At 48.7% G+C, this 26886-nt stretch overlaps 2 protein-coding genes across 6 annotated transcripts in view; both read left to right on the forward strand.

Moving 5' to 3' along the window:
• Positions 1-244: 244 nt before the first annotated feature.
• Positions 245-14574, forward strand: TPRA1 (transmembrane protein adipocyte associated 1). The gene is given in 12 exon segments (XM_061456052.1): positions 245-287; positions 290-363; positions 2447-2646; positions 2779-2911; positions 5184-5270; positions 6735-6807; positions 7250-7329; positions 8420-8530; positions 8946-9006; positions 10038-10140; positions 10716-10796; positions 11874-14574. Coding segments are annotated over 12 exon segments (1266 nt in total). The 5' UTR covers positions 245-259; the 3' UTR covers positions 12109-14574.
• An 838-nt stretch (positions 14575-15412) lies between these two features.
• The window catches only part of CHCHD6 (coiled-coil-helix-coiled-coil-helix domain containing 6), a 106004-nt gene continuing 94530 nt past the window's right edge, over positions 15413-26886 (forward strand). For 3 of the 5 annotated variants that reach the window (XM_061456064.1, XM_061456065.1, XM_061456066.1), the window contains exons 1-4: positions 15425-15553; positions 16121-16259; positions 17931-18000; positions 18814-18946. In XM_061456064.1, coding sequence (XP_061312048.1) covers positions 15467-15553; positions 16121-16259; positions 17931-18000; positions 18814-18946 — 429 coding nt within the window. In that variant the 5' untranslated portion in view covers positions 15425-15466. Of the gene's footprint in view, positions 15554-16120; positions 16260-17930; positions 18001-18813; positions 18947-26886 lie in introns of all 5 variants that reach the window. The other 2 variants (XM_061456067.1, XM_061456068.1) reach the window with 2 other exon arrangements.

Here is a 26886-nt window from a genome sequence, read left to right on the forward strand (position 1 = left end):
GGCTGGGCTGGCTGCAGAGCACAGTGGGATGAGTGATGCCTGGGCTATGCTCAGCTGACTGGGTTAATTTTGGACCAGGCAGGGCTGTGGACAGTGAGGCGCTGCTGTGGGTGACGAAGCCTTCCCGGATCCTTCCCATCAGTTCTGCTCTTGTTGCTGAGGGATTTTGCTGGTAATTTCCTCAGGAATTGAACAGTTCCTCACATCCTTGCTGTAGGGTTTAGCTGTTGGGAAGCGGGGGCATTGCGCTGTCTGGCTGATGGCTTTGCTGCCCTGTCCTATCCTCCTGGGTGTTCTGTTTGCTCCAGCTTGGCAGGAAGAGCAGGACCCCAGCACCTGGCTGTAGCGAGCAGCCTGGCTGAGGTAAGCCTAATTCTGCTTTGCCCTTTGGAACCTTGTGAGTGGAGCTCTGTTCCATGGGGCCAGCTCCTCTCCTATCAGCAGCTCCCTGCTGCAATGCAATAGTGGTGGCTTCTAGAGCAAAAAGAGTGGAGCCTGTTTGTTCCTTTTATAAGGAAATTGTTATTCCCATGTAATTCTCACAGCTTTATCCTCAAGCTCTTGTCAGTCTGACAGGCAGATGGAATTCTTGTGCAGGAAGAGTTGTTAGGAGGTGTGAGGGTTTGCAGTTGCTAGTGTTATTCTGCCCATGCTCTGTGAGGTCTTTTGAAGTTACTAACTGAAAATCACTCTCAGCAGTGTCAATTCAAAGGGAGAAGCTGGAAGGAAGGGAGGACACTTCTGGAGATAAGTATGGAATGTCAAGGTTGCCTGCTGGAACTTCCGCTGGGATTTTTGGCACAAAGTTGATCTTTCCAGGTCTGTGTGTTTAATGTGACATCGCTTGTGCCGCACAGCATATGGCAGTCACAAAGAAGAATCCCTCCTCAGTGAGTGCCTGCCAGCATGGATGAGCCAAGGCAGCATTTGTTGGTTGAGGTGGGATGATCCCTTGGCCCTCAGAGGACCCACAAAGAATCTCAGCCTCTGCAGAGGAAGGGGATCCTGTGGCTTGACAGCCTGTGGGCAGGGTGCTGCACAGCTCTGAAAGCTGACACAAGGCTGTGCTGAGCCTTTCCAATCTGTGACTCAGCCAGGACCTCGCAGGGAAACACCTTGTGAGTGCTGGCCCTGGGGCTGCCAGGTCCTGCCAGGGCTGAAGTCAAACAGGGAGAGCTGTTCTGAGGGATCCTGGATTAGCTGTGGCACATGGAGTGCTTTCCCTGGCAATTTGCCCCTTTAGCATGTCAGCTAATAGAGTTTATTTGTGTGTCCGTGAGCACCTCTTTAGGGAATGCCAGGAGGGGTGGCAGGACCTTGTGCTGGTGTTGAGCTTGTAGCCAGCCAACTGCCTTAATGGTGAGGTTGCTGCTTTAGGGTGAGGAGGGGATTTGCACAAGGTGATAGGAGATCAGGAGCTTGGCAAGGAGAATCAGGTCAGACCCTGAGCGTACACTGAATCCTGATCGAATGTACTCTGTGCCATAGTCCACTTCTAAGGCTACTGTAGAACAACAGAGGATAAACTGCTGCTGGCACGGGCATGGAGCACATGGAGTTTAATGGATGGCAGAGCAGAGCTTCGCTTTGACTTCTGGAGGGACAGTTAATATTGCAGCAGTTCAGGGCCTGGGGGATGGAGAGGCGGTGGAAAAGACATGACAGTTCTCTCAGCGAAGGCAGTACAGAGAGGTTTCATCATGGGAACTTCTGTCCTGCCATCTTCCTGAGGGGCAGGAGAGGTTTAAAGTAGGGTAGGCACAGGAACTCTCCTGATTCTGACCAGAGCTCCCTACTGCCTGTGGGTTTGGCCCATTAGATAGGCCTGTGTCTGCTTCTGGGTTCATGAACCACTAGTGCAGCTGCTGCTCTGTGCTGAGAAGGGCAGTGCAGTTGAGACTGGTGGATGGAAAGAAGCTGGAGAATCACAGCCTGGTTTGGGTTGGAAGGGACCTACAAGCAAGAGGTTTTGGGTAGCAGCCTTCATGTTTTTCTTTGCAATAGCTGAAATCAAATAATAGACTGTAACTTCCTGATCTTGGGAGCTAGAATGATAACGAATGCTGTGGTGCTGCAGGGTTGCTGTCTCATCTGATGATGCCATGTATTGCTTCTGAGTCTTGATTTCTTTTTCCTATGAATATGCCAAAGCTCAAAGTCACACAGTTTACTCCAACATGGTATGGTGCTAGTTTGAAGGTGTTTGTTACTGTGATACAGGTTAGCGTGTTCGTGCTGTCCACCCTACTGCTATGTGCAGAGTCAGGGCAGGTGGCATTTCATTGTGCAAGAGTATCTGTGATGATGATAACCTGCTGTAACCAGCAGGAAGCAGTTGTGCAGGGGCCTAATGGCAGGGATGAGTTTTCTACCTCTGACTCAACTGATGTAATGTTCCTTTTTGCCTCTGCTGTGGTTGCCTTGCGCTCTGTTTGACCTGGACCAGGAGGAAGGCAGGATGTTCCAGTCCGTGATGCCTCTGAGATTCTCCGTGTCTGACAACATCACCCATTCGACTGCCTTGGTGACAGCCCTGGATAATGTGACAAGCTTGTACCCAACGACAACACAGGCAACCAATGACACCAACATCACTGTGCCGCACAAGTGCCTGTTGTTGCTCTATGAGGACATCGGGAAGTCCAGGTGAGATGGAGGAAATGGGGCCAGAGGAAAGAGCTTTTGTTCTCAGGGTTTGTTGGGCAGGGGCTGGGCCTGGTGCCTTCCCTCCTGCCTGCTGCAGAGCAGGAAAAAACCCTATTTATTTACCTTTTGCAGAGTCCGCTACTGGGATCTTCTGCTCCTGGTGCCCAATGTGCTTTTCTTTGTGTTCCTTCTCTGGAAGCTGCCCTCTGCCAGGGCCAAAATCCGGGTCACTTCCAGCCCCATCTTCACTACATTCTACATCCTAGTGAGTACCTCTCTGTGCTTTAGAACTGAGGAGTGAGGGGGTAGCGTCACTGAACTGGTGGAGAGAGAGCCCAGGCCAGCTCCTGCAGAGACAAAGCCTGTTTTAGCTGAAGGTGAAGGTGTGCTGCACAAATAGACAGATTCTGGGCCCATACCTGCAGGATTTGAGTGGATTTTGTTCTCCTGTGGTGATTTTTGTTTTCCCTCTTTATTCTTTTGTTGCTTTCTTGTCTTTGAATCTAGTATCTTACACTTGCTCCTTGCACTACATAGCAAGTGACACAAAACCAGTTTCGCACTAAGGCAGTAAAAGTGAAACTGGTAAACACCAAGTGTGAAGCTGTTAGGAACACCACTCAGAAGCTCTGTCATAGGTGCTTTTTGAGATCCTGGTTTGTCTCAGTGTGTAGCATAATGCATTTGTGTTCTTCAGTGTTTTAAGAAGCGTCCCTATTCAATATTATAGCAATAAATGAAAGGGAAGCAGCAAGTGAACTGACTTGATGCTGCCGCTGTTTCAAAACAGAGCAAGAAGCAGGAAGTAAAGGAACAGCCCATCCTGGTTTAACCCCAGCCTACAGCTCGGCCCCAGCACCTCACACTTTTACCCTTCATGGTGGGATAGGGTAAAAGGGAGAAAAATTGTGGGTTGAGATAAAGACAGTTTAATCTGTAAAGCAAAACATGGAATTCCTTCAACACTTCAGCCATCCCCAGGAGAGCAGGGCTCCAATATGTGTAATGGTGACTTGGGAAGACCAACACCATCACTCCAAACATTCCTTCTTTCCTTCTTCCAGCTTTACATGCCGAGTATGATGCCATGTGGTCTGGAATATCCCTTGTGTCAGTTGGGGTCAGCTCTCCTGGCTGTGTCTCCCTCAAATGCTTGTATAGCCCCAGCCTCACTTGTGGGGTGAGGAGCAGAAAAGCTCTTGGCCCTGTGTAAGGCTCAGCAATAACAACAACATCGCTGTGTGATCAACACCGTTTTCAGCACAAATCCAAACCACAGCCCCGTACCAGCTCCTGTGTCCCAGCCAACACCAGCACACAGCCTGAGAGGAAAATGCCTCTGTTCAGTTTGACCTTCTGGAGTATGTTACTGGGAAATGAGGTGGAAGTGTGTTCTGTGGGGATTTCCTTTCAGATGGCTGTTTGTCCTGTCTTAAAGGAATGCTTTCTTGTGGAGTCAGTGATTAAAGCCAGGTTAATAGATTGGGAAGAGTACCTACTTAAGAGAGGAAGCCAAAAGGGTGGATTTTCCCCTCCCATGAGCTGTTGCTGTTGTACAGCACCATTATACTCAGGGACCTTTCTTTTTTGTCTGTGTTTTGCCCCAGAGTTTTCCACCCCAGGAGAGTGGTGGTGTATTCTCCTTTCATGCTATTTGCATCCTTCTTCCTCTGAGGAAAAAATATTTACTGTAGGTGACTTGTTGATCATTTCCATTCTCCAGCCACCGTAGAATCAGCTTGGACTCTTCATTCTTTAATAGGTTCAGCTGCCTCATACCCTCATCATTAGAATTAGCTTATGACTTGGAGTCTGATCTGGAAACTCTGCTTTCTGCACAGCAGAGGGGAGGTACATCCAGCTGAGCTCTTAATTGCATCCTGTGGCTGTGCCAGCACACGGGTTGGTAAATTAGCCTGGCTGAGCCCCATGCTGTCATGCTTAAATGGTGCCTGAGCCCAGTTGGGTATCTCTGCACTGAGCAGCAGGGTGAGATGCATTGAAGCTGGTGGCTGCAGGTGATGTTTAACTCTGCATTCCTGAGCACAGTCAGAGGTGAGTGAGGGAACCACAGGTTTGAGCTTTACCACAGATCTGAAGTGTGGGACTTGGTGTCAAGTGGCTTCTGTTATCTGATGAGACTGGTTTATTCAGTCACACCATGCACTTGATCTTCTAACTTGGAGGGATGTGGGTTTTGTCTTCTTCTTCTTCTCCCCTGTCCATGGACTGAAGGGTGGGAAGGCTGTTTGCCTATAAAGATGCTGTAAGATGCTTTTTTGCTATAAAGATGATGTAAGGAGTGGATGAGACCTCAGAGCTGTTTAATCTGACATTGAGGAGATTTGTTATTTCCTAAATTCCAAGACGGTGTTCCTCCATCTAACAGGCCTGAGGCATCTTTGGCAAATTAATCTGCTACAGGAAAGCCTTAGGACACTGGAAAGCTGGCCTGGAAACGATTCCAAAGGGATTTCTGGTCACTACTGCATACGTGCCTTTCGATGGGAACTCACTTTTGGTATCTCTCTGTGTAGGTATTTGTGGTGGCTTTAGTTGGCATTGCCCGTGCTGTTGTCTCCATGACTGTGAGTGCCTCTGATGCTGCCACAGTTGCTGATAAGGTAGGTGCAACACTGATTTTAGAGGCTGTGCTTATTGCAGCTCTGAGCACAGCAATCTGTTACAGCTTCCCTTTATGTGCATGCAAGAGGGATGTGTGTTTTTGCAGTACTCAGCTATGTGTACAATGGAATCCTGTTGTGATAGCTGTATCTAAATGATCACAACATCCAGGGCTGTAAAACAATGGGCTTCCTAAAATAGGTACACAACTAATGGCAGCAAAACTTTCCTGTTGCAGGGCTGAAATGACTCTGCTTTGCACAAGCTGAACATTCAGACAGGCAAGACCTGCCCTTTGTTACTCCAGTGTTTGAGTGGCTCTATGGAAAAGATTGAATTCTTTTGTATTGAAAGCAAATAAACCCAAATTCCCTTTTGAAACCAATATCTGAATGTCCTTGTAGCACTGAGCACAGGGTGAACCTTCAGCAAACAGGAAATAGCCTTGTACATGCTGTTCCTCTGTACTCACTTACAGCAGAACATTACCTAAACCAGAGAGCTGTGTAGTTCTTGAGCTGTTAGGGGAAGAAGAGCTGCAGAGTCCAGGTCTCCTGGCTTTATTCTCGGGGATCAGTGGTGGTTCTGCTTTTCCCTTTCCTGCTACCTGACAGAGCACTGTAATGCACTGCTTGGTGTGAGCAGATGGATGTTGGCAGCATTTTCCTTCACCTCTGTTGGGGGGATGGAGATGCAGGACTTGAATGATGGAGGAGAGGTGGGAAGGTGCTTTCCTTCAGCTCTGGTGCTGCTGCTGAGTGCACTGCGTTGGGAGTCATGCACTAAGACACAGACTCAGGTTTTCCTGTAAGCGCATGTTCTGTCATGTCTATTATGTTTGGTTGGTTTTCTCTCTCATACATATACACACTGTGCATTTACTGACATTAGAAGTGTCTCCTTAAATACCTCTTAAACTATTGTGTGTCTTCAAGAGGTGCCTTTCAGTGTTTATGGGCAAAGCATTAATAAGCTGGAATCTGGGTTCTTGATCTAGGCTTGGCTGTGATTTATTGCATGACTACCTGGAAAGCTGCCTCACCTGCTGGTTTCTTACCTTACCAAACAAAACCTGGGAATGGAAAGGACAAGCTGGAAGTGGGAGGGCTTTAGAGTTGAATGTGCTTCAATAGAGGGACCAGAAGCTTTGGAGGAGCTTTGGAGGAGTGTTTGTTCAGGCATTACTGCAGAGTCTGCTACTGTAAGAACCAGCCATGTTCACTGTTATACATCTGAGGTGCTCATGGGTTTGTGCTCCTTGGGAGTAGAGCAGCAGAACACATGCATGACAAGTGACAGATCCTCAAGTGTGGCAAACTGTGGCCACTTCCTCTCTCGGCAGGCATGCTGCTGGCTCTATTCAGAGCCTGCTGTCTCCTGGAGCAGGGAGTGCAGTTTTGGTGTATTCACTTCCAACCCTGGCTCCATCTAATCATGCTTGTCTGGTTTCTGTTAACCCTCAGATCCTGTGGGAGATCACAAGGTTCTTCCTTCTGGCGATTGAATTGAGTGTGGTGATTCTAGGTCTTGCCTTTGGTAAGTGTCAGGAGAGTTTTGAGTGCTTTGAATGTTTCCTGTTCCCTTTCTGTCTGCATCTGTGAGTTTGGGGGATGCTGATCCTATAAAGGGAAGGAGGTCTAGGATAAAGACATAGGACACATTGATGAGTTTGTTATAAATGGTTGAAAGCCTGGTTGCATTTGCAGATCTATGGCTTGTGATTTGCTTGTCCTGTATGCATGTGATGGAGACAGCTTAGGGGAAGAAGACTTGTGCAAAGATCAGCAGTCTGATCCTTGCTTGAGCCCCATTTTATTTAAGGTGGTTCCTTTGGTCGTCCGAGTGGTTAAGTGAGCTTTAACCTGCCCTTGAAGGCCTCTGGAAATACAAGTGTTTCCCCCTATTGCTTTTGGAGAGGACTGATTTTGACCAGGGCTGGGATCACATCCTGAGTCACTTGTGTATTGCTTAATTCCAGGTCACCTGGAGAGCAAGTCCAGTGTGAAACGAGTTCTGGCAATCACTACAGTGCTGTCCCTGGCTTATTCTGTCACCCAGGTGGGTACATGGGAGCAGAAGAGTTAGGCTTTGCTTGGGGTTAGGCAATTGCCTGCAGGACTCCTATCTGGAAAGTGGCAGCTTTGATCTTAAGATGAGGTTTTGTGGGAAGACTGGATGCTTTGGCAGTGTGTGAGGATCCCAGAGAGCGAACACCAGACTCCATCTCCTTTATGGCAAGAATGGCTCAGCCACGGTGAAGAACTGAGATGAGGTTTAGATGGATTTAGCGAATCTTGAAAGGGGAGTGAGAGGCTTTCACACCCGAGCCACAAGTTCTGACTCAAGCCTCAAGTGCTAGGATAGGGAGATGGAGAGACCTGAGGTGCTTGCTTAGGCAAGGGCAGTGCAATGAGCCTCTTGTCTCTGACATTTAAGAGCTGAGAGCTCTTGCTGCCCTTCAGACTGGCAGCTGGCTTGTGAGCTCTGTTCCTCAGCTGCGTCTCCATCTCTGAACAATGCCGTGTGTGTCTGGGGTTATTCTCCTTCTCGGTGTTGAAGTGGTCAGCCCTGTGTCTCTGTGCTTGGGGCAGCACCAGGATAACACACAGATCTTTGTTTTGTGACCAGGCTCCTGCTTACGGAGGCAGTGAGCTGATCAAAGCTGAGGAGCCTCAGAAATATCAAGTGCTGGAGCTATATCTGGGTGTTTACAAGCACTTTTCCCTCTCCACTCTATGTGGTAGCTTCTGTTCATACCATTCTTTAAGCAATTCAAGTGAATGAGACTTTTATGTGTGGGCTTTTAGATTCTGGATGCTTCAGCAGAAAGGGTCTACTTTAAAGATGGAAATGGAGCTCTGTGTATGTTAGCCAGCTGCTTGAAATCTTATCCCTTCATTTGGTCTCTGTCCTGGAATGTCATTGATGTTGGTATTGTACAGATGCAGGTTCCTGTCACTTTTTTCCTCCCCTCATGTCTTCAGTTTCTTCCTCTCTTCCAGTGTGAGCTTGACTTGCTCTAAGCAGGGCAATAGCTGGGTCCTGGGGGGAGGGACAGCTCTTGTCTGAGCTTCTCCCATGTCCAGACACCCACTGTAGTGAGGGTGCTGCCTGCAGCAGGATCATGTTGGTGCCACTTCTCTCCTAGGGCACCCTGGAAATCCTGTACCCTGATGCCCACCTCTCAGCAGAGGACTTCAACATCTATGGCCATGGAGGGAGACACTTCTGGCTTGCCAGCTCCTGCTTCTTCTTTCTGGTAAGTACTGGCCATGAGTTAAGCACTTTGATAGCTTCCTTGTATGTTCTGTGTGGGGCAGGGAGGATGATTTGTGTATAAGGTAGCCTTAGCACTGCGGATTCAGTGCAGCATTGATGCTGCCCCCATGGCAGGGAAGCTGAAGCAGGAAAGGTGTGGTGGGAGTGGGATACACTGTGGCAGGTGAATTCCAACCGAAGCAATGTTCTTTACTCCTTGTTTTTCAGCGACCAGCCTTTATGTGCTGATGGGGTGAGGTCTGGGGCCTTCATATCTGCACTGGGTTTAGTATCAGGGGTGTGTGCCTCTGTCCTGAGGCATCTATAGCCATGTGTGACACCGCACACCATCCCTGCAAAGATTGCCAAGTTCAGCTGCCAAGCAGCAGTGGAACAGTTACTCTTTGTCTCAACAGGTCTATTCCTTCGTGGTGATTCTTCCAAAGACTCCTCTGAAAGACCGGATTTCCTTGCCCTGTAAGTGACTGTGGAGTGTTCCATAGGATAGGTGGAGGCATATCCTATATTCCGTAGGATAGGTGGAGGCAGAGCCAGGATAAGCGTAGGTGGAAGTAAGAGGTTCCTGTATGTGGTTGCACTGCAGATATATACCACTGTCTTGGGGTACAGATGCATGGCTAAGGACTGATAAGTTATCCCTGGAAAAATAGTATGTTTTGCCCTTTGGAGAGCAATTACTTTGCTACTTCAGTAGCTAAACAATTACATAAAGAAAACAAGATTTACTACTCAGCTAATGATACAGATGCAATGTGGCTACATTATCTTGCAGAGAGATGGGAAGAAATAGCTCCTTAATAACAGCTTCCTTTGAGCTGTGTGTGTGAAGTTAATGAGTACATGTTGGTCATCCCCAGGGAAAGAAAAGCTCATTGGAGCTGCTTAGCAGTTTTCATCTGGGCATTTGCTTTATTAAGAAGCTGCTCTGGTTTCTCTTTGTTGCAGAGTATCTGCAGTCCTTGAGCTGGGGGAGAAGCTGTTACTCAGATGTTTGCATTGGGCTGTTCTCTTAAGTAATGTCGGGATCTGTGTGTGGTACCCTGAGGGAGGGGAATGTGGCACACGCCACAAGCAGCAGGTCCTGGGCCTGATGTGCTCCTGAGCAGCTCTCCTGAGCTTTGTGAGTGCTGTGCATTGGAAGGGCACAACTTGTGGTGGAGCTCTAGGGTTTTTGGCTTTTCTTGCACTCAGTTATGTGGCTCACACTGGTTCCAGATGCTTGACTCCAGAATCTTTGCATGTGTTGCCATGACTGTGTGATTTCAAAACCCACCTGGTGTGTGTATTCATGCAGGGCAGGGTATGGTTTAGCCCACTATACCTCCATCAATCCTGCCAGCGTGGGGCAGCAAGATGCACTCTTAGTTCTTCAGGAGTTCTTAGATAAGTTAGACCCTTCTGTTGGGTATGCCATCTCCATTGAACATATTTGCTCTGGGCTGGTGCTTATGAGGTTGAGTTTCATCTGTGTCCATGTTTCCCCACAGCCAGGAAGAGTTTTTATGTCTATGCTGGAATCCTGGCACTGCTGAACCTGGTGCAGGGCCTGGGCAGTGCCCTCCTCTGTGTGGATATCATAGAAGGATTGTGGTACGTACACTGGGGAGCAGCCCTGCAGTCTGACTTCTTGTGTTGTATGCGAGTGTCCTTCAATGCTGACTCTCCCAGGATAATAAACTTGTGCTGCCCTCCTAAGAAAGGGTAAAGCTGTTGGCTCTCTTGTGCCAAAAGACCTCGAAGTGGTGAGGAAGCTTAGTGGAGAGGTCTATGGAGCTGCATGGTCTTGAAGTGGTGAAAGTAATAGTTTGAATCCACTGATGCCTGGCCATTGGCTGGTGTTTTGCAGGTAATAAGGGAGGAAATGGCCTGTTTGCTAAGAATAGCATGGGGACTCCCTTGTTCAAACCTGCAGTGTGGCTCTGCAGGGATCCTTGTCACTGCTGAGTCAGAATTGGGAGCTCTGAGACTGCTCTTGGCCAGACCTTGGGTCTTTGCATGGTTCCCTCCAAGTGTCTAGAAGCAATGACACATGCCCATGGCAGTGTCTGTTACTCTGCATCAACCTGAAGTTGTTGAGCACAAGACTTCCCTTGTGTGACTGTTGTTACCCAGCTGTATTGTGTGTGTGTCCTAAATTCCTTCATGTTCCCTTTTGCTGTTGACAGCTGTGTTGATGCTACCACGTTCCTTTACTTCAGCTTCTTTGCACCTCTCATCTACGTGGCATTCCTGAAAGGCTTCTTTGGGTGAGTAGCCAGGGCCAGGAGTTCAGAGGGGATATATTGTCATTTCATTGTGTTGCACTAGAGTTCTCCCCATCTGTAGAATAAAAGGCAGTGACTGGAACAGGAAAGGGAACTTAGGGAACCAGTTTTGAATTTCTGGCCTTGAAGTTTTTCCTATGTGAGCCAGGGCTGTTTGCTTCTATCCAAGACTCCTTTATATGCAAAACAGAGCTGATGCTATATTCCTCTCAAATACTTCTTCAGTGTCTGCATCCTGTTTAGCACAAACTGAAGTTAACTAAATGTATAGTGAGAGATTGATTCCCGGAAGGCTGAATGTTCTTCGGGGTGGGTTTTGGGTTAGGTTTGTAGAAAGGCTCTGGGGGTTCGGTAACTCTGATTGAGGAATCCTCTGCTCTGAGCCCGAGCATTACCAGTTAAAGCCCTTGGGAGTGCGATTCCTGGCTCGCTGCTGCCGCTGTGTGGCTACTGGAGGAGCTGCAACTTGGTAGGAAAACCCCAAGTGGTTTAGTGTAGCTTCAGCTTTTAGTGTGCAGGAGCAAGACACAGCAGGCTTTACAATAACTAAAACATGCTGTACTCCTATGATATCCAAATGTGCCTCTGCTGCCTTTTGAAACCAGAAGGCAGAAGTGTCTGGAGTTAGAGATGGAAGCTGTAGATCCACAATATCCCTGTCTTGTATTTTGGTTTTCCCACTGCACACAGATGGAAGTTGAGATGTGTTGGCCACAGTTCTGTCAGTGTCAGTACTTCAGGACTCCCAAAGATGAGAGCACCTTTCCTGCGTGGAGATCGGATTCTGCCAGTTTTAGTTCTCTTAAGTGACTTAATCCAAAGTTACCTTTAGCATCACTTCATGGCAGTTACTCTGCCCAGTGAAATACACTGCTAGGTAGTGTGAAGAGGCTTTTAGGGTCTGAATAAGCAGTTTCTTAGTGCTGCTGAGTGTCAGTTAAGGATAAGTGGCTGTGGTACTACATTGTGATGCTACATTGCTGTGATACTACATTGTGATACTACACTGCTGTGATACTACATTGCTTAAGCAAGTGTTTTAAATCTTTATCACTGCAGGTCTGAACCGAAGATCCTTTTCTCCTACAAATGTCAGGTGGATGAACCAGAAGACGTGGACGTGCACCTTCCCCACCCTTACGCTGTTGCCAAGAAGGAGGGCCTGGATTCTGGCTTCTACTCGAGCACTCAGATTGACACAGCAGCCTACATGGATGACATGGCCTCTCTGCCCTACCATGTGGGCAGCGTCAACAGCATAGACAGTGACCGTTGGAAAGCCATCAACGCCTGAGCAGAGCTGCCTCATCCCTCTCCTTCCTGACCCCCTCACACCACAGCCATTGGGATGTCCATTGGAAACCTGTCCTTGGCTATTGGCCATGGCTTTCCTCTCTTCCTTAGGATTTCCAAAACCTGTTGTGGAATTCAGCTGGCAGCCCAAATTCTGTTGGGAAGAACATTTACTGTTGCTACTTGAGGACAATGTAGAACAGTTTTGTTCATAAACCTATAAACACTGAACCTTCCTGACCCTCCATGTTCCAGATGTGAATGTGACTTAGAAGACAAGGCCTGACAGGCACCTCTTCCTTTCAATGACTGAAAGCACTTGTCTGGGGAATGGTGTTTAGGATGAGGGTGTTGATTTCACTGTTGTATTGTACATATGTAGAAAGAGTTTGGTGGTTGGAACTGAAGATGGTCTTCCTGGGCCGTTCCAAGTAGAATGGTTGCTTGGTCTGGTCATGATGCAACAGAGGGGATAGTGTCTGAGGGAAGCTGATCAGCTGGGCTCACCTCTGCTTTCAGTCAGTGCTGATGGAAGTCATGAACTGCAGTTGCTAGGGGTTAAAAAGAGTGTTCTGGGTGGCAAGGAGAGGTGTGGAGAGGCGTGAACTGTTCTTTGCCCTGGGAGCATCCTGTGGGGCTGGTAACTTGCAGCATGGTGTGAACTGACTGAGCAGTAGAGAGGCAGGACTGACAGTGCTGTTGTGTAGCTAAGCTGAATGAGCTGTGAATGGGTCTATGGAGGCTGCACCAGTGTGCAGCTGAGCTCACAGGAAGATGTAACACCACTGAAGCAGGCTGAGTATCAAGACTAAAACCAGTGAGGAAGGTGCATTTCCCATCTGTGCCCTGCTTCATGGCTCTGGCAGGGCCCTGGAGAGTGCTGTGAAGGAGGAGGCTGACTCTGCAGATGAAGCCTCTGGAGGTGTTCAGGTGCTTGAGGCAGAGCAGAGCCCATGATGAGTCCAAGCTGTCAGTGTTGAGTGACTGGAAGCTCTCAGACACCATAGATGTGCTAGAATGGAGCTGGCTGCTGTTCTAAGTTGGGAGGCAAGTGGGAGATGGATGTTTCTCCTCTTGTGTTGCGGTTCAGATCCCCAGACTTCTGCTGGTCTGATAGGCTTTATGGCTTGATAGTGTTGAAAATACTTCTGTGCATGTGGAGTGTGATTCATTTAAATACTATCTGGAACTTCTCACCTCTCCCATGCGGGAAAAGGGACTGCTGTTGTCTGAGCTGTCTGGCACACAGTTTCAGGACACCGTGTTCTAATCCAGGGACTGTTCCAGCTGGAAGCTGCATCAGGCTGGTTTGTGCTCTCCAGGGGTGAAGAAGTGTACTCCTGTAGCTGTGGGGTGCTTTCCTACCTGAATCCCTCAGGTAGGCAGAGATCTGCTCTAAGCAATAGCAACTCTTCATTAGAGATGGTAGAAAGAGGGATTTGAAGTGTCTGGGGACTCTGTGCATCTCTTGCCCAACTCACTGCTGTTCTGCAGAGCACTCAGGTACCAGTTTCTGGGTATCACCATGCAGGCTGCAGTTTGGAGGTGTTCGTTTCGGTTGTGAGCAGGCAGAGGAAAACATTTCCTACTTGGTGTTCCTGCTGTAGGGAAGCAAAGGTTGGGCAAGGACACAAAGTCCATATTGATTGCTAAAACTATGCAGGCCCTTTGCTTACCTGCTTTTGTGCATGAGCAGCACAGCCTCCGTCCTGCCTGTGGACTTTGCCCTACAGGCCTGTAACTAGCACTAGCACCTTGAGAACAACCACCCCTTCATTATGTTCTTTTTCAATTCCTTTTGAGGCTAAAAGGCTTCAGCTTGTGCGAGCTGAATTGTCCCTTGTGGGGGAGCAGCCTGTCACATTTCCCCTCCATGCAATGACTATGGAAGGGCTGCACAAGCACCTGGCCAAGTCGGAGAAGTGGCTGTGCTCCTCCTGTTGTTGCTTGCTGTGCCTCGGCCTGAGCCCCGCTTGCCTGCTTTGCCATGGATGGGTGACACGGTGCCTGGGTTGTCCTCCTGCTGCTGCTCAGCACTGAGCCCGAGCTGCTGTTAGGAACCTGCACAGCTCCCCTGGAACCGAGGGGCCTTCACCAGAGCCGAGAGGTGCGAAGGGCTCAAAGCACTTGAGGGATGAAGGAGCAGCTGTATCTCCATCCCAAGGAGGTTCTGCTGACTCAGCACCCTCGGGGGACAAGCCCTGCCCTCCCTGGGGGTGCGAGGAGCAGGTTATGAGTTCACCCTTCACCAGTGCTGAGGCATCACCCGGGTGAGCGGGCAGCGCATCCATCCTGTCCTCTGCAGGCAGGGCTCTGGTACCCCTGGGGTGCCCTGTGTTCTGCTGCTGAGGAGCTTCTGCACTAGGTCATGGGCTGACCTTCCTCTTGTATGTTTGTGTACATAGAGAATGCTTTTGGCCATCTTCAGCATGGTCCTTGAGCAGAAGTGTGTTATGTGTGAGGAGGGGGGGGTAAAAGAGAGAAAATACAGAATAAATGTATATTTTTGTTTGTAAAATAAAAAAAATAAGTTTGGCATAAATGGTCATGTGTTCTTTGTCAAATACTCCGGATTATGGAGAAAAGTGACCTTTGAGGTTTGGTTTTTCCATCTGTGAACAAATACGGCAGATGATAATGGAATAACAATGTCCTTGGGTCAGGGATGGATCTGTTCCTTCTTGGAAGGCTATGGGAGGGGTAGGGCAGCGGATGGCTCTGGAGAATGGTCTAAATAATTGTCAGTAAAACCTTTGACTCCTGGTGGCTCTTCCTGGGCATGTCTGGCAGCAGCGGTGTTGCTATAGGGTCTCTCCGCTATAGGGTCTCTCCGCTATAGGGTCTCTCCGCTATAGGGTCTCTCCGCTATAGGGTCTCTCCGCTATAGGGTCTCTCCGCTATAGGGTCTCTCCGCTATAGGGTCTCTCCGCTATAGGGTCTCTCCGCTATAGGGTCTCTCCGCTATAGGGTCTCTCCGGTCACGTGGAGGCTGAAATTGACGACTGTGGGTTTCTTGTTCCGGGCTCTGGCAGGAGCGCTGTCAGGCCCCTGATGGCCGCGGAGGAGCAGCTCAGACCCCATGGGGTCTCCCTGTTGGGAGTCCCGGGTTGAGCCTTGTCCCTTGGGCAATGCCCCCGCGGGATTCCCGCCATGGCCGAGTCCCACCGCGCCCTGCGCACGGCAGCCGGCGGACTACAACTCCCAGCCTGCCCCGCGGCTCGCGGCCAGCACCGCGCCGCTCTATTGGCTGTCCCGCAACCGGCCGCCAATGGGGCGCGGGTATGTTGGCAGGTGCGCAAGGGGAGAGGCGCCGGTCACAACGGCAGCGCGGTGTATAGGGGGGGGCTGCCCTGCCGGTGATGGGGGGCAGCGAGAGCAGCCAGAGCAGGAAGGTGTCCTTCGGGCTGGACGAGCGGCAGCAAGTGCGGGTGCTGCAGGGCATCAGGGTGAGCCGGGGAGCGGGGTGCAGGGTGCAGGGCTGAGGGCGGCCCCGCTGAGGGGATGCGGTGAAGGGGACACCAGCAAGGAGGAGGGAGGAAGAGCGGGGCTGCGGAGGCGGTGGGTGAGTGGGAGCGATGGGAAAGGGCTGAGTGCATCAGCAGGGACACACCAGCCCTTTAGCTCCCTTTTAAGCCGCTCTCAACCGTTTTTCCCTCCTCACGGCTTAATGACCCCTTCTGCTCGATGCTGAAGGCATTGCCTGGCTCAGGGCATCCAGGAGACACCTCTGCCCTTGGTAAGGACACCAAGAGCCCGGGTGAGCACAGCAGTGTGTGACCGTGCAGGGCCATAAGAGGCTGTGGGGATCAAGGGTGTTTCTAGGGATAAAATGGGAAGTCAACATCCCATCTTTCCATGGGTTGTCCTATCCCATCCTTCCGCGGGTTGGAGGGACCGTGGTGTTGAAATGGGGCAAGTGGCAAAGCAGGAGCATGGGAACCAAGCTATGGTGGTGAAATAGACGCTCACTGAGCGGCCCTGGTTGGTTTTGTTCCCGTGCTCGTACGTTTCAGCTCTCTGAAGATGTAGTGAACAGGATGAAGGAAGCCCCGCAGAGCAAAAGGGACGTCCAGAGACCGCCCCGTGCGCCCAGTGCCGCAGCGCAGCCCTCGCCACCGGCAGCAGCAGAAGAGAACCCCAGATCTCCTGCAGGTATTGTCAGGCCCTGCGGCACTGTCCTGGTTTAAGCTCAGCCTGTCCCTCAGAAGCCACGCAGCCGCTCGCTCACTCCCCTCCCTTCTTCCTCCTCTGGCTCCCTGAGGGATGGGGAGGAGAATGGAAAGAATGTAAGTCCCATGGACTGAGATAAGAGCAGTCCAGTAACTAAGGTATAACACAAATCACTGCTGCTACCACCAATAATAATAATGATAAGGGAAATAACAAGGGAAGAGAATACAACCGCTCACCACCCGCTGACCGATACCCAGCCCAACACAAGCAGTGATCTCGCCCTTCCGGGTAACTGCCCCCAGTTACATCCTGGGCATGACGTGCTGTGGTATGGAATATCCTTTTGGCTAGTTTGGGTCAGGTGTCCTGTCTCTGCTTCCTCCCAGCTTCCCCTCCTCCCTGGTAGAGCATGAGACTCAAAAAGTCCTTGGTCAGACTAAACATGACTGAGCAGCAACTAAAACCATCGGTGTTATCAGCGCTGTTCCCAGGCCGAAAGTCAAAACCACAGCACTGCACCAGCTACTAAGAAGGAGAAAAATGACTGCTACTGCTGAACCCAGGACAGTCAGGATGGGGCTGTTTGTAGGATTTATACAATCACAGAATCCCAGCCTGGTTTGTGTTGAAGGGACCTTAAAGCTCATCCAGTTTCAACCCCTGCCACAGAGGTTGGACATCTTCCACTAGAGCAGCTTGCTCCAAGCCCCTGTGTCCAACCTGGCCTTGAACACTGCCAGGGATGGGGCAGCCACAGCTTCTCTGGGCACCCTGTGCCAGTGCCTCAGCACCCTCACAGGGAAGAGCTTCTGCCTAAGAGCTCATCTCAGTCTCCCCTCTGGCAGGTTAAAGCCATTCCCGTTGTCCCATCCCTACAGGCCCTGCAATAAACAAGGCAGAACTTCTGTATTTAACCTTTTGTTCCTGGCAAGCTGCCTCATCTCCATTGCACGCCCAGGAGTGTGTTGTGGATGGGTGGGGGAAACATGGCTTTTTGTTCTTGGAAAGAAGCTCCCAGGGAAGGATGGGCTGTCTGAGCACAGCTTGGCAAGCGGGTGAGGAGAGCTCGGTTTCTGAACTTGTCTTTACAGGTCAGAAAACTGATTTCTGTTGGCTCTTGGATACACTTTGTTGGTAGGTTATCGGTGTGTGTTTGTTTGAGGCATCTAGAATAAGCTGAGGTAGAGGAACCAGGCTTTTGCTTTATGCTTGCTGGTAGCCTGCATCTTTCCTGAAAGTGGGTCTCATGGATGGCCTGAACTCCGTCAAATAACCTCATCTCCACTTGTGGGATCCCTTGTAATCACAAGGAAAGCAGGAGGTCAAGGGAAAGACTTACTGGAGCTAGAGGAAGAAAATGGAAAGTAGGTCTGAACCCATGCTTATGCTTCAGTATAAACCAGGGTTTGAGGAGTTAACCTCCTTACCTAGAAGCTTCTGTAGCATGTCTTGCTCAGTGTGCCTGGTGAAGACAATGCTGTCAGTGCCTCTTTGTTTCATAATGCAAACTTATGTTTTCTATAGAGACTTTTCCAGGTGTTATCTCTCAATGGGATAACCCTCACATATGAAATCCTCATCAGACCATTTCTGATGTGATGAAGGGCTGTGTTTGGTACTACAGCTCTCACAGGTTTCTATCCTTTCTAGGAACCCAGCTGCCAGTGGCAAGTGACTCTGGTCAGGATGCTTCTGCTGCAAAGCAGGAACTGCACAGGAGGTGAGGTGAAGTTCTTGAAAAGAACAGTAGTTAAACTCCTTTTGCTCTCTGTTTTGCCTCAGTCACAGCACAAGGACTGTGCATGTTAATGCCAGTGAATCTCCTTTGAAGCCTTTTTCAGTTATGGGCCATGGAATACAGTTTTTTTAGGGAAGCCATCCCTTAGCCAAAAAGAGCAGTCAGGGGAGCTGGGGGCAACTGGGTGGTGGTTGGAGAAACAGGGAGGACCAATGTAACGAGTGGGTAACTTCAGGAAACTTGTGTGTGATGTGCATTGCAAGGCCAGTACAGCATGAACTTGAATACAGCTGCCTTTTCTGGGACAACTGAAGGAGTCTGTATGTGATACTTCCCTTAGGGGTTTTGGAATCTCAAACATGGTGATTGATTTAATCCAGTTTACACCTAAAACAATCAGATCCATTTTATCTCTCTGATTGTTCCTCCTCCTTTTCCTAGACTGGATGTCTAAGGACCTTGGCAAGCTGGAGGCATGGGAGAGGCTGAGGGAGCTGCATTGGCTTAGTTTGGTGAAGAAGTGGGACCTAATTGTTGTTTTCAGCTTCCTAAAATAGTGAAGTAGAGGCAGTGCTCTCAGAGGTGCACCCAGAGGGCAAGGGACACAGATGACAGCAAGGAAGTTCTGCCTGGCTATGGGGTGACCCCTGACAGTGAGTGCAGTGAAGCACTCCATCAATCTCTCTTTGCTTGCGTATGGGATTTCCAAGGCTTGCATTACACAAGCTAAGCCATGACCCTGTTTCCAGAAGCCTCTTGATCACCTCCTCTCTGTTTGCTTTGGTGCTCATACAGGTACGAGCAAGAGCAGGCGCTGGTTCAGGAGGAGCTGCTCCGGCTGGCCAAAAGAGAGAAGGAAGCAGCCAGTGCTGCCCTTCAGCGGGAGAGGGCCAATGCTCGTGAAGAGAGGCAGAGAGTAGCCCAGATGGTGAGTAACAAAAACCCCTGTATGTTTCCATGCAGGACAGGCTAAAGTATCTCTGCTTGAGCAGATTCATTACGTGTCACTTGGGCGATGAGCTTAGAAACTTTGATTTGTGCTGGAACACTCACCACCTCCTCGTTCCATTTGTCACTTCACGTCTGGCTTACAGTGTAGCTGGCAGGCTACACTTGCAGCATGTCATGCAGTGATGCTAAGGCCAAGCTTGCAGGGAAAGGCATGAGCAGTGACTGCTGGGTTGTTGGTGGTGCTTAATGTGCACATGATAGGACTTTATGTTGGTTTAAGTCCTAACATTACTGTGCCAGTGGTGTTCTGCCTGTAAACAAGGCAGAGTCTTGCTGGAGCTGCCGCTTTACTGACCTGCAGTGGTGTGAGGTGTTGGGGTGTGACATTGAGGTGGGACTCTGCTTGCCACAGTGAGACCAAACGTCCCCCATTTAGACTGGGATGTTGGAACTTCATTGAGAGAACTGGACTGATTCTCTGTGCCTGGTACGTACTGAAAGGATGGCTTAGGGAGAGGGCAGACTTCTGATGGACTTTGTTGTGTTCTTCCATCCTCCTGATCTGTTGCGTGCACTTGATTTAAATGAAGAATCCTTTGAGGATGTTTTCTCTATAGTATTTCCCACCTGTATTACACTTGCAGCTTCTGTTCTGGGGCTTGAAGGCTTCTTCAGCAAGAGGCTGTATTTTCAACCTCAGGACATTGTCCTGAATTTACAGTCCTGAAATTGCCTCCCATGCATTGGTTTGCGGGTTTGGACCCGTTGGTGCTTTTTGACTCCCTGATAACGTTTGTGTGTGGTTGGATTGGGAGTCTCTGAACCTGTTCTGGATACAGCCTGGGCATGGCTGCTGCATTGTGGGAATTTTCCTCTTGGCAGCTTGTATCCTGACCATGGGAAGGTGGAGGATTGCTGAGCTTTGGGATAGTCATGTCTGAGGCGGGTGACTGCGTTCCTCTGCATAGCACATGTGGGTCAGCAAATGCAGCATTAACTCTCTTTCCACTAGAAAGAGAATATTCTCTTTATGAATGCAGTTAATGGACTTTGGTAAAGGAGGGAGGGAGAAGCTGATGGATTTATTGTCCCATTTAAAGATGTGGCCTGGCTTAGTCCTCTTGCAGTGAGGTGTGGAGTAACCCTGGAAAATTGTGGCTAGCAGAGTCAGGCAGTGCTTGTGAAGTCCTCTAAAAGGAGTTGGAACCTGGCTGCTAACATACAAAGCCTCTTCTGTTACCTGAGTTAGCTTTTAACCCTGCAGTGTCACATACCCAGATACTGCATACTTGGTGCTCTGCAAAGATCTGATCAGCTTCTCCCTGTGTAACCCATAAAAGATAAACAGTGACCATGGAGTGTTAACCCAGGATGTGATGCAAGAATGAGAAACTGTTAAATTTTATTGCTCTTAAACTACCTCTTGATCAGTCATAAATCCAGGGTCCTTAAAAATGGAATAGTCTGGCCTGTCCTTGCAGAGATGGGGTCAAAGCCATTGTCTGTTGGCTGCCTGATGCTTTCCTAAGCATGAGCTGTTCCTGTCAGCCTTTTAAGTTATTGGGATCCCTATCAGACCTGCTTTATCTCAGCTGTGGTCACCTTTTGGGCATGGTCACCTTGTTGTATTGACTCAATCCTACTCAAATCTTATCTGTCCTTTGTCTTCCAGTGTTGTTTTCTACCTTCATTTGGAATAAGGCTTGAATGTGTTTCTTGGTTGGTCTGCTTTTTAACCCTAGCATCTGGGACAGATAATGGTGTGAGCTGCTCTTTCATCTCTTCTGTGTCATTCTTCTCTTTCAGGTAGGAGATAGTAGTGGAACTCTAGGAACCTAGTGCTGGTCCAGGTGCAGATGGCATTGGAAATTAGCTACTTAAAGGGAGCAATTCCCAGGTGATGGTGGTTGTTGCTTAATGGGGAGGCCATTAAAAAGTGGGGTAACTCCCATGAAAGAAAGAACTGAGTAACTTGCTTCTAGCAGTGCTTGGTTTAGTGGGGATTGAAGATCATGCCAAGGCCAATTGGAAAGGTTTGCTTTATTAATTTCCTTATTTGATATTTGCAGTAAGATCTTGAGCTGTGCCCTCAACAGCTCAATAGCTTGGGGATCTGTAGCTTTCTCCTGTACAGTTGTCTCCAGTGGTGCTGCAATGTTCTCCTTTAACCTCCCTATTCACAGACCATCAATCCAGGTGTGATGGCTGCATTTTGGAATTATTTCATTTTGATTGTGCTGCATGACACTTGTCATTTAACCATGAGTTCCATTCTCTGACTTTTACTATTGGCAGTGTTGCTCTGAAGCACTTCTGCTGTCTCATCATATAGCGTGCATTCCTGAAGAGACTGTGGCCAGAGCTAATCTTTGGTAGGGAACCTGCTCTCTGCTTCCAGGGCCAAATGCTTCCTCGTTTATGGGGTAATGTGCAGGTTAAAACCTGTTGTTTTGGTGGTTTATGTGTTGATGTGGCTCATTTGTTATGAGAGGGATTTGGAGTTAAGTAGCTATGTCCTGTTCCACGTTTTTGTCTTGATCTCCCTGGGATTTTCCTGCCTTTGAACAAGGGACTTGGCTTCTAGATAAGTTTTGAGTAAAACTCCTTAAAGTTTTAGTTTAAGCAGCAGACCAGCTCTGTAAGTACAAACGGTGCAACGTTCACTTTGCCTATGGCTTTTGCTTAGCCAGAGGGGTCTGACTCACGTGGATGCTGAGCTGCTGCGGAACAGCCCTCGCTGTTAGAGCTGCAGTGCTTGTTTGTGCAGGCTCATGGTGCTGACTGGACTCTGAATAATTGAATGCCTTAGGTACTTCCAGCACAACAAGGATTATGTGGACAGTACTCCCCAGCAGGGCCTGGGGTGTTTAGCTAATGCCTGGAGCATGCCTTGAGTCCCATGTTAAATGCCCAAGAATTAATACAGCTTTCTTGAAAGCCTTTCTTAGTTCTAGCACAAGGAGCTTCCTAAGTTGCCACAGTCAGGTTATTTAATTGCTTCCCTGTGTTGTGAATGGTCTCACCTCTCCCCAGCACCAGGAATCTTTCCTTTTTCATTTCCAATTAATCAAAACCTCTCAATTTCTCACTTCTTTTGGCTTTCTCCCCCCGCCCCGTGTTCTTCCCAACAAAGGAAACTTTGCAAGCAAAGCTGCTCTTTCTTCTCCTTCTGCCTTTGTAATCTCCTCAGGCTGAGCAGCATGTGCAGCAGATGCATCGCGGGCCTCTTGGAGCTGGTGACTCGCTGCCTGATGGCTTTTGAGACAAATCAATGTGGAATGGGGCTGGATAAAAGCTGGAGCTGGAGGGGGGGGGTTAATAAACGCGATTAAGCGAAGACATCTCATTACTGCTCTAGAAAGGGAGGATTAGAACTTGGAAAATAGGAGGATCTCATTTAGGGGCCATGTGCTTCTGTGTTATCAGGACAGAGGGAGAGCAAATAGAATAAATGAAATTAATACTTTGGAAAGAAGCATTACCCGGGTTTGAGAATTGAACTAATATGATTTGTGCAAAGCCCTCAAGTTCTTATCTCCCCATTTAATACTGCGAGGATAATGGCTTTGTCAGAGTTATTGACCAAAAGTCCTCCTCTCCCCTCTCACTTTGAGAGGATGAATTCATGGGGCAGCAGTAGGACAAACTTTGCCCTGTGATGAGCTTTTCCAGACAATGCCAATGGGCACTGGTTGCTGTTGTGAATACAGACACAGAATTCCTAAGTTGCTGGGAAGTATTTCTTCAGCCATCAATGATGGATGCTCGCTGTTCCCAGGGCTCCTGGCCATGCCCTGCTCACTACCGTGCTGCATGGCAACCTCTGCTTTCTGGTGGCTCCAGCATTGTGCTGTTTAGATGAGTGTGGTCTGGAATATAACATGGGAGGGAATACTTCCAGGGCTTTAGGGTCTCTCTCTGGTTGCTGCAGTAGCTGGTAATAATTGGTCATAGACTGTTGAATTCTTTCTTGCTCCTCAGATCCTCTCACTCATTGTTCATTCAGGAGAGAAGAGCTGAAGGAGGAAGTATGACTGGGAATGCCTTCGATCAGGGCACTGGGGTTTGATATCGGTGTCACCTTCTGAATGGGGGATTCTGAACTGTTGTGGCATCCTTTGGACACCTCCACTCTTGTTTTAGTGTGCATTGGTCTGTTGAAGGTTTAACTGGTGTGTTTCTACTCCGTTTCACAGCATGTGGAGGTGAAAATGCTGAAAGCAACATAAAAAGCCCACTTAAAAGTTGATGCAATGGAGGAGCATTTTGGTTGTCATAAGGCAGTGCTCAGGTGAAGTAGGTTTCTCTTTCTGGCCCTGTTGGGGTGGAGGAATGATCCAGTTGGCCCATTCATAGCCAGCTTTTGTTAGGTTTCTGGTCAGTGATGAAGCTTCAGGTCATTCTTGCCTCAGTTTTCCCTGTGAATTACCCACTGTTGCTGAGCAGCATCAGCTGTAGATGCAGCTGAACTGGTGCTGAAGATGGCTTTAGAAATAAACATGGTTTAGCTTCGCTAATGCTTTAGTTTACCTGGCGATAAGCTGGGGATCAGCTTCATCCTGGCAGATTAACCACAGGTGAGCATCTCTAGATTAGACTGGGGTTGGTTTGTGGGTAATCTCCTATCGTTGTGACAAGCTGCAGTGGCTGCCTGGGGTCCAGTAAGTACCATGGGTTTGAAACTGGTAGCAGTGGAGTGAGGCTGTTCTGGAGGTCAGGCCTCTGTTCTCCAAGCCTGTCACTTTTTCCCCTCTATTTATCTGAGTTGGTGCAATAGAAGGTGTTGTCTCTGAGAGCTTTGTGTTGTGGTTTGGCTGTTGCTCACATCAGGGCTGGTTTTGTTTGTCCTGTTTGCTTTGTAGCTCCCTAAACCCCCTCCTCTTTCCCAAGCTGCAAGCCTGTGCAGCAGATAGGTTGGCTCTGGGAGGAGATGTTGCCAACACAAATTGTGGGTTTAGTATTTAGTACTCTGTCATTTCTGTAAATATTTCTTGATTGAAGTTTGTGGGGGAAGCAGCAAGCATTGATTTAAATCAGGAAGTATGGAAGCTTGTTTTAAATAACAGTGCAAGATGAGGGAAAAGCCCACTCAGTTCTTCTTCTCCAAGTTTGATTCCCATTGATGTTACAGTGCATGCAACAAGTGTCTACAGATGCTCACTGCAGGAGTGACACCTTTGCAGATGAGTGAGCAAACAACTGGTGTTTTAGTTAGCAGAACACCAGTTCCTGCATGGGGCTGTGTGTGCCACCAGTTGTGCCTCCTGCTGAGCCCTGTCCCTGCTATTAGCAGAGCATACCCATGCTGTGTGGAGCACACCCACCTTGGTGCATGGAACCACCTGCTATGCTCCAGCTAGGGTAGTGGGGGGCTGCCTTTCTTTGGCTGGAGTTGCAGTGCAGTTGGTTTTCATTGCCCTCACTAAGCGAATAAAACTGCTTTTAAATGTGTGGATATGAATGGAAAGATGTAGGGTTTTTTGGTTTTAAGCCTTTATTACAAAATGTTGCAAGCTATTGATAGGGAGATGTAAATATTCAGGCTGGGCAGCTTCAGACCTTGTTCCTTTTGCCCTTCTCATTCTTGCTCTTTGAGCTAAGAGATACTTGGCTTTCCTTTGAAGAAAATGTGTTACAGCATCCCAGCCTGGTTTTGGTTGAAGGGACCTTAGAGCTCCTCCAGCTCCAACCTCTGCCACGGGCAGGGACACCTTCCACTAAAGTGGGTTGCTCCAAGCCCCTGTTTCCAACCTGCCCTTGAACACTGCCAGGGATGGGGCAGCCACAGCTTCTCTGGGCACCCTGTGCCAGTGCCTCAGCACCCTCACAGGGAAGAGCTTCTGCCTAAGAGCTCATCTCAGTCTCCTCTCTGGCAGGTTAAAGCCATTCCCCTTGTCCTGTCCCTACAGGCCCTTGTCCAAAGCCTCTCTCCAGGTTTCTTGTAGCGCCTTTAGGCACTGGAGCTGCTCTAGGGTATCTCCAGGCTGAACTTCAGCTTGTCTCCAGAGCAGAGCTGCTCCAGCACCTTTATTAATGTGTGCAGCCTTCAAAGTTATTCTATAGTCTCTGACCAGAACATTCCTCCTTTCCCTCCAGTTATGTTCCTCTCTGGCTGTTACTTACTACTATAGAAGTGGGTGCTTTTCTGCAGTGAAGGAGTTGCTTCTTTTCGTGAAACCATCAGGCATGTAAGGGATCCCTATGGGAAGCAGTCTGCCAGTACTAAATGGTGGACTTTGGAAAGGTTGGCATTAAACTTAAGCTTGGCGTGGTGAGGATCTACATCCTTCTGCCTCCAGCAAGCCAATAACTTCCTGTCTCTAGAGCATTAGGGAGGTCTAAATTTAACTAAAGCAATTTAGGAGAACGTGTACTGCAATGAACCCAGACAGTGAAAACCAAGGCAAAGCAGAAGAAACCCTCCTCTGTCTCCAGCCCCTCTGGAGGGAAGGCAGGGCTGTTATCTGGCTGATGCTCCTTATTTTCCTTGCTGCTGCTGCTCTGATTTGTCAAACATTTATAGCATTTTCTAATAACTTCCAGTTTCCTCAGCTCCTCTTTTATCTCCTGCTGAAGGTTAATTTGTGTTTGGAGAGTTTTGCAGATTTCAGCAGCTGATGGTTGTTGGAGCTTTGTTCCTGTAGTCTCTTGGGCTAAGGGACCTTATCACACAGGTTGGCCTCTTTAATCCTATAGCTGCAACAAATTGAAGCTGGCCCTGGTGCTGCCCACCTCTCTGCCTCAATTCTCCTCTGCCCGTATTTCACACTTCTTTTTGGTCTGCAAGTTCATCTGCTCCACAGAAACTTCTTCCAGGCTCGTTTGTTCTGACTTCAGGTTGCTGTAAAGCCATTCCGTCATTTAAGAAGCAGAAGGTAAGATGAGCCTTCCTTTTCCCCTACCTGCAGCTACAGAATCCTCAATTCATAAAGAAGAGAACAACATGTGGATATTTTCCCATGGATGCTCCAACAAAGTTATTGCTGCATCTTTTTCCTGCACTGACTACTGTGGAGTGGTAGAATTCTGCTCTAATTCTGCAGCTGATTTTGGGGTCATAACCAGCAAGATTTGATAATGCATTGGGAGTTCAGCCTTTCCTATGAGCCAGTGATAGTCAAATGTGGAGTCGATTGTGCTATGAGGTTGTCAGGTGGAAAGGCTGAGTGTGTTAGAAGAAGGCAGTTCCCACTAGCTTGGTTAAACTTTATTATTGGATTATGACTTTGCTTGTCTGTGTTTGGAGTATTTGGGATATTACATACATCTAACTTAGTGTTTGGTGATAGCTTTCCACGGTTCCCCGTTCTCTATCTCAGAAATGACAGTGTTTAAATCTTGAATGAATGATCTTTGATCACTGAGAATTTTCTTGATGTCTCTGACTGGAAAGTGTTACTTAAAAAGAGCAAGATTGTGAATGGGAAGGGCTAATGTGAGAGCTGGGAAATAAGTTTGCAGTGAATGGCATGCGCTGATTGCTCTTGCGCTCTCATGATGGGGATGTGAGGTAGGTGACCTACCACAGGCTGTCATTTCTGTCATATTCCCTAAATGCCATGAAAACTGGCTACGGTGCATCTGCCACCTTTCCTTGGAGCCGTAACAGGTATGTGTGCCTTGATGTGATCCTCGCTGACAGCTGAGGGTGGTAAAGGAGGTAGATACCTGAGATGGGCAGAGTGTTCTGCAGCAGGTGGTGGGGTGAGGGAGAATCATTCTGGGTCTCATAAGAAAGGGTGACAAGTGGCATAATGAAGTAGCTGTTTAATAAGATAGCTACAATAGATTGTAAACTCAGAGTCTTCTGGTGCATGGTGTGATGGGAGAAATCAAAATAAGCACTGATGTGATTTCTTTATTTCTCACCTTAAAGAAAAGCTAAAGCAGGTTGATGCTTCCCTGAGCAAGCAGAGA

Source organism: Pezoporus flaviventris, unplaced genomic scaffold (genome assembly GCF_033815535.1).
Source record: "Pezoporus flaviventris isolate CSIRO_AGI_PZ_B2104156 unplaced genomic scaffold, CSIRO_AGI_Pfla_v1 ptg000021l, whole genome shotgun sequence".
Lineage (NCBI taxonomy): Eukaryota > Metazoa > Chordata > Aves > Psittaciformes > Psittacidae > Pezoporus > Pezoporus flaviventris.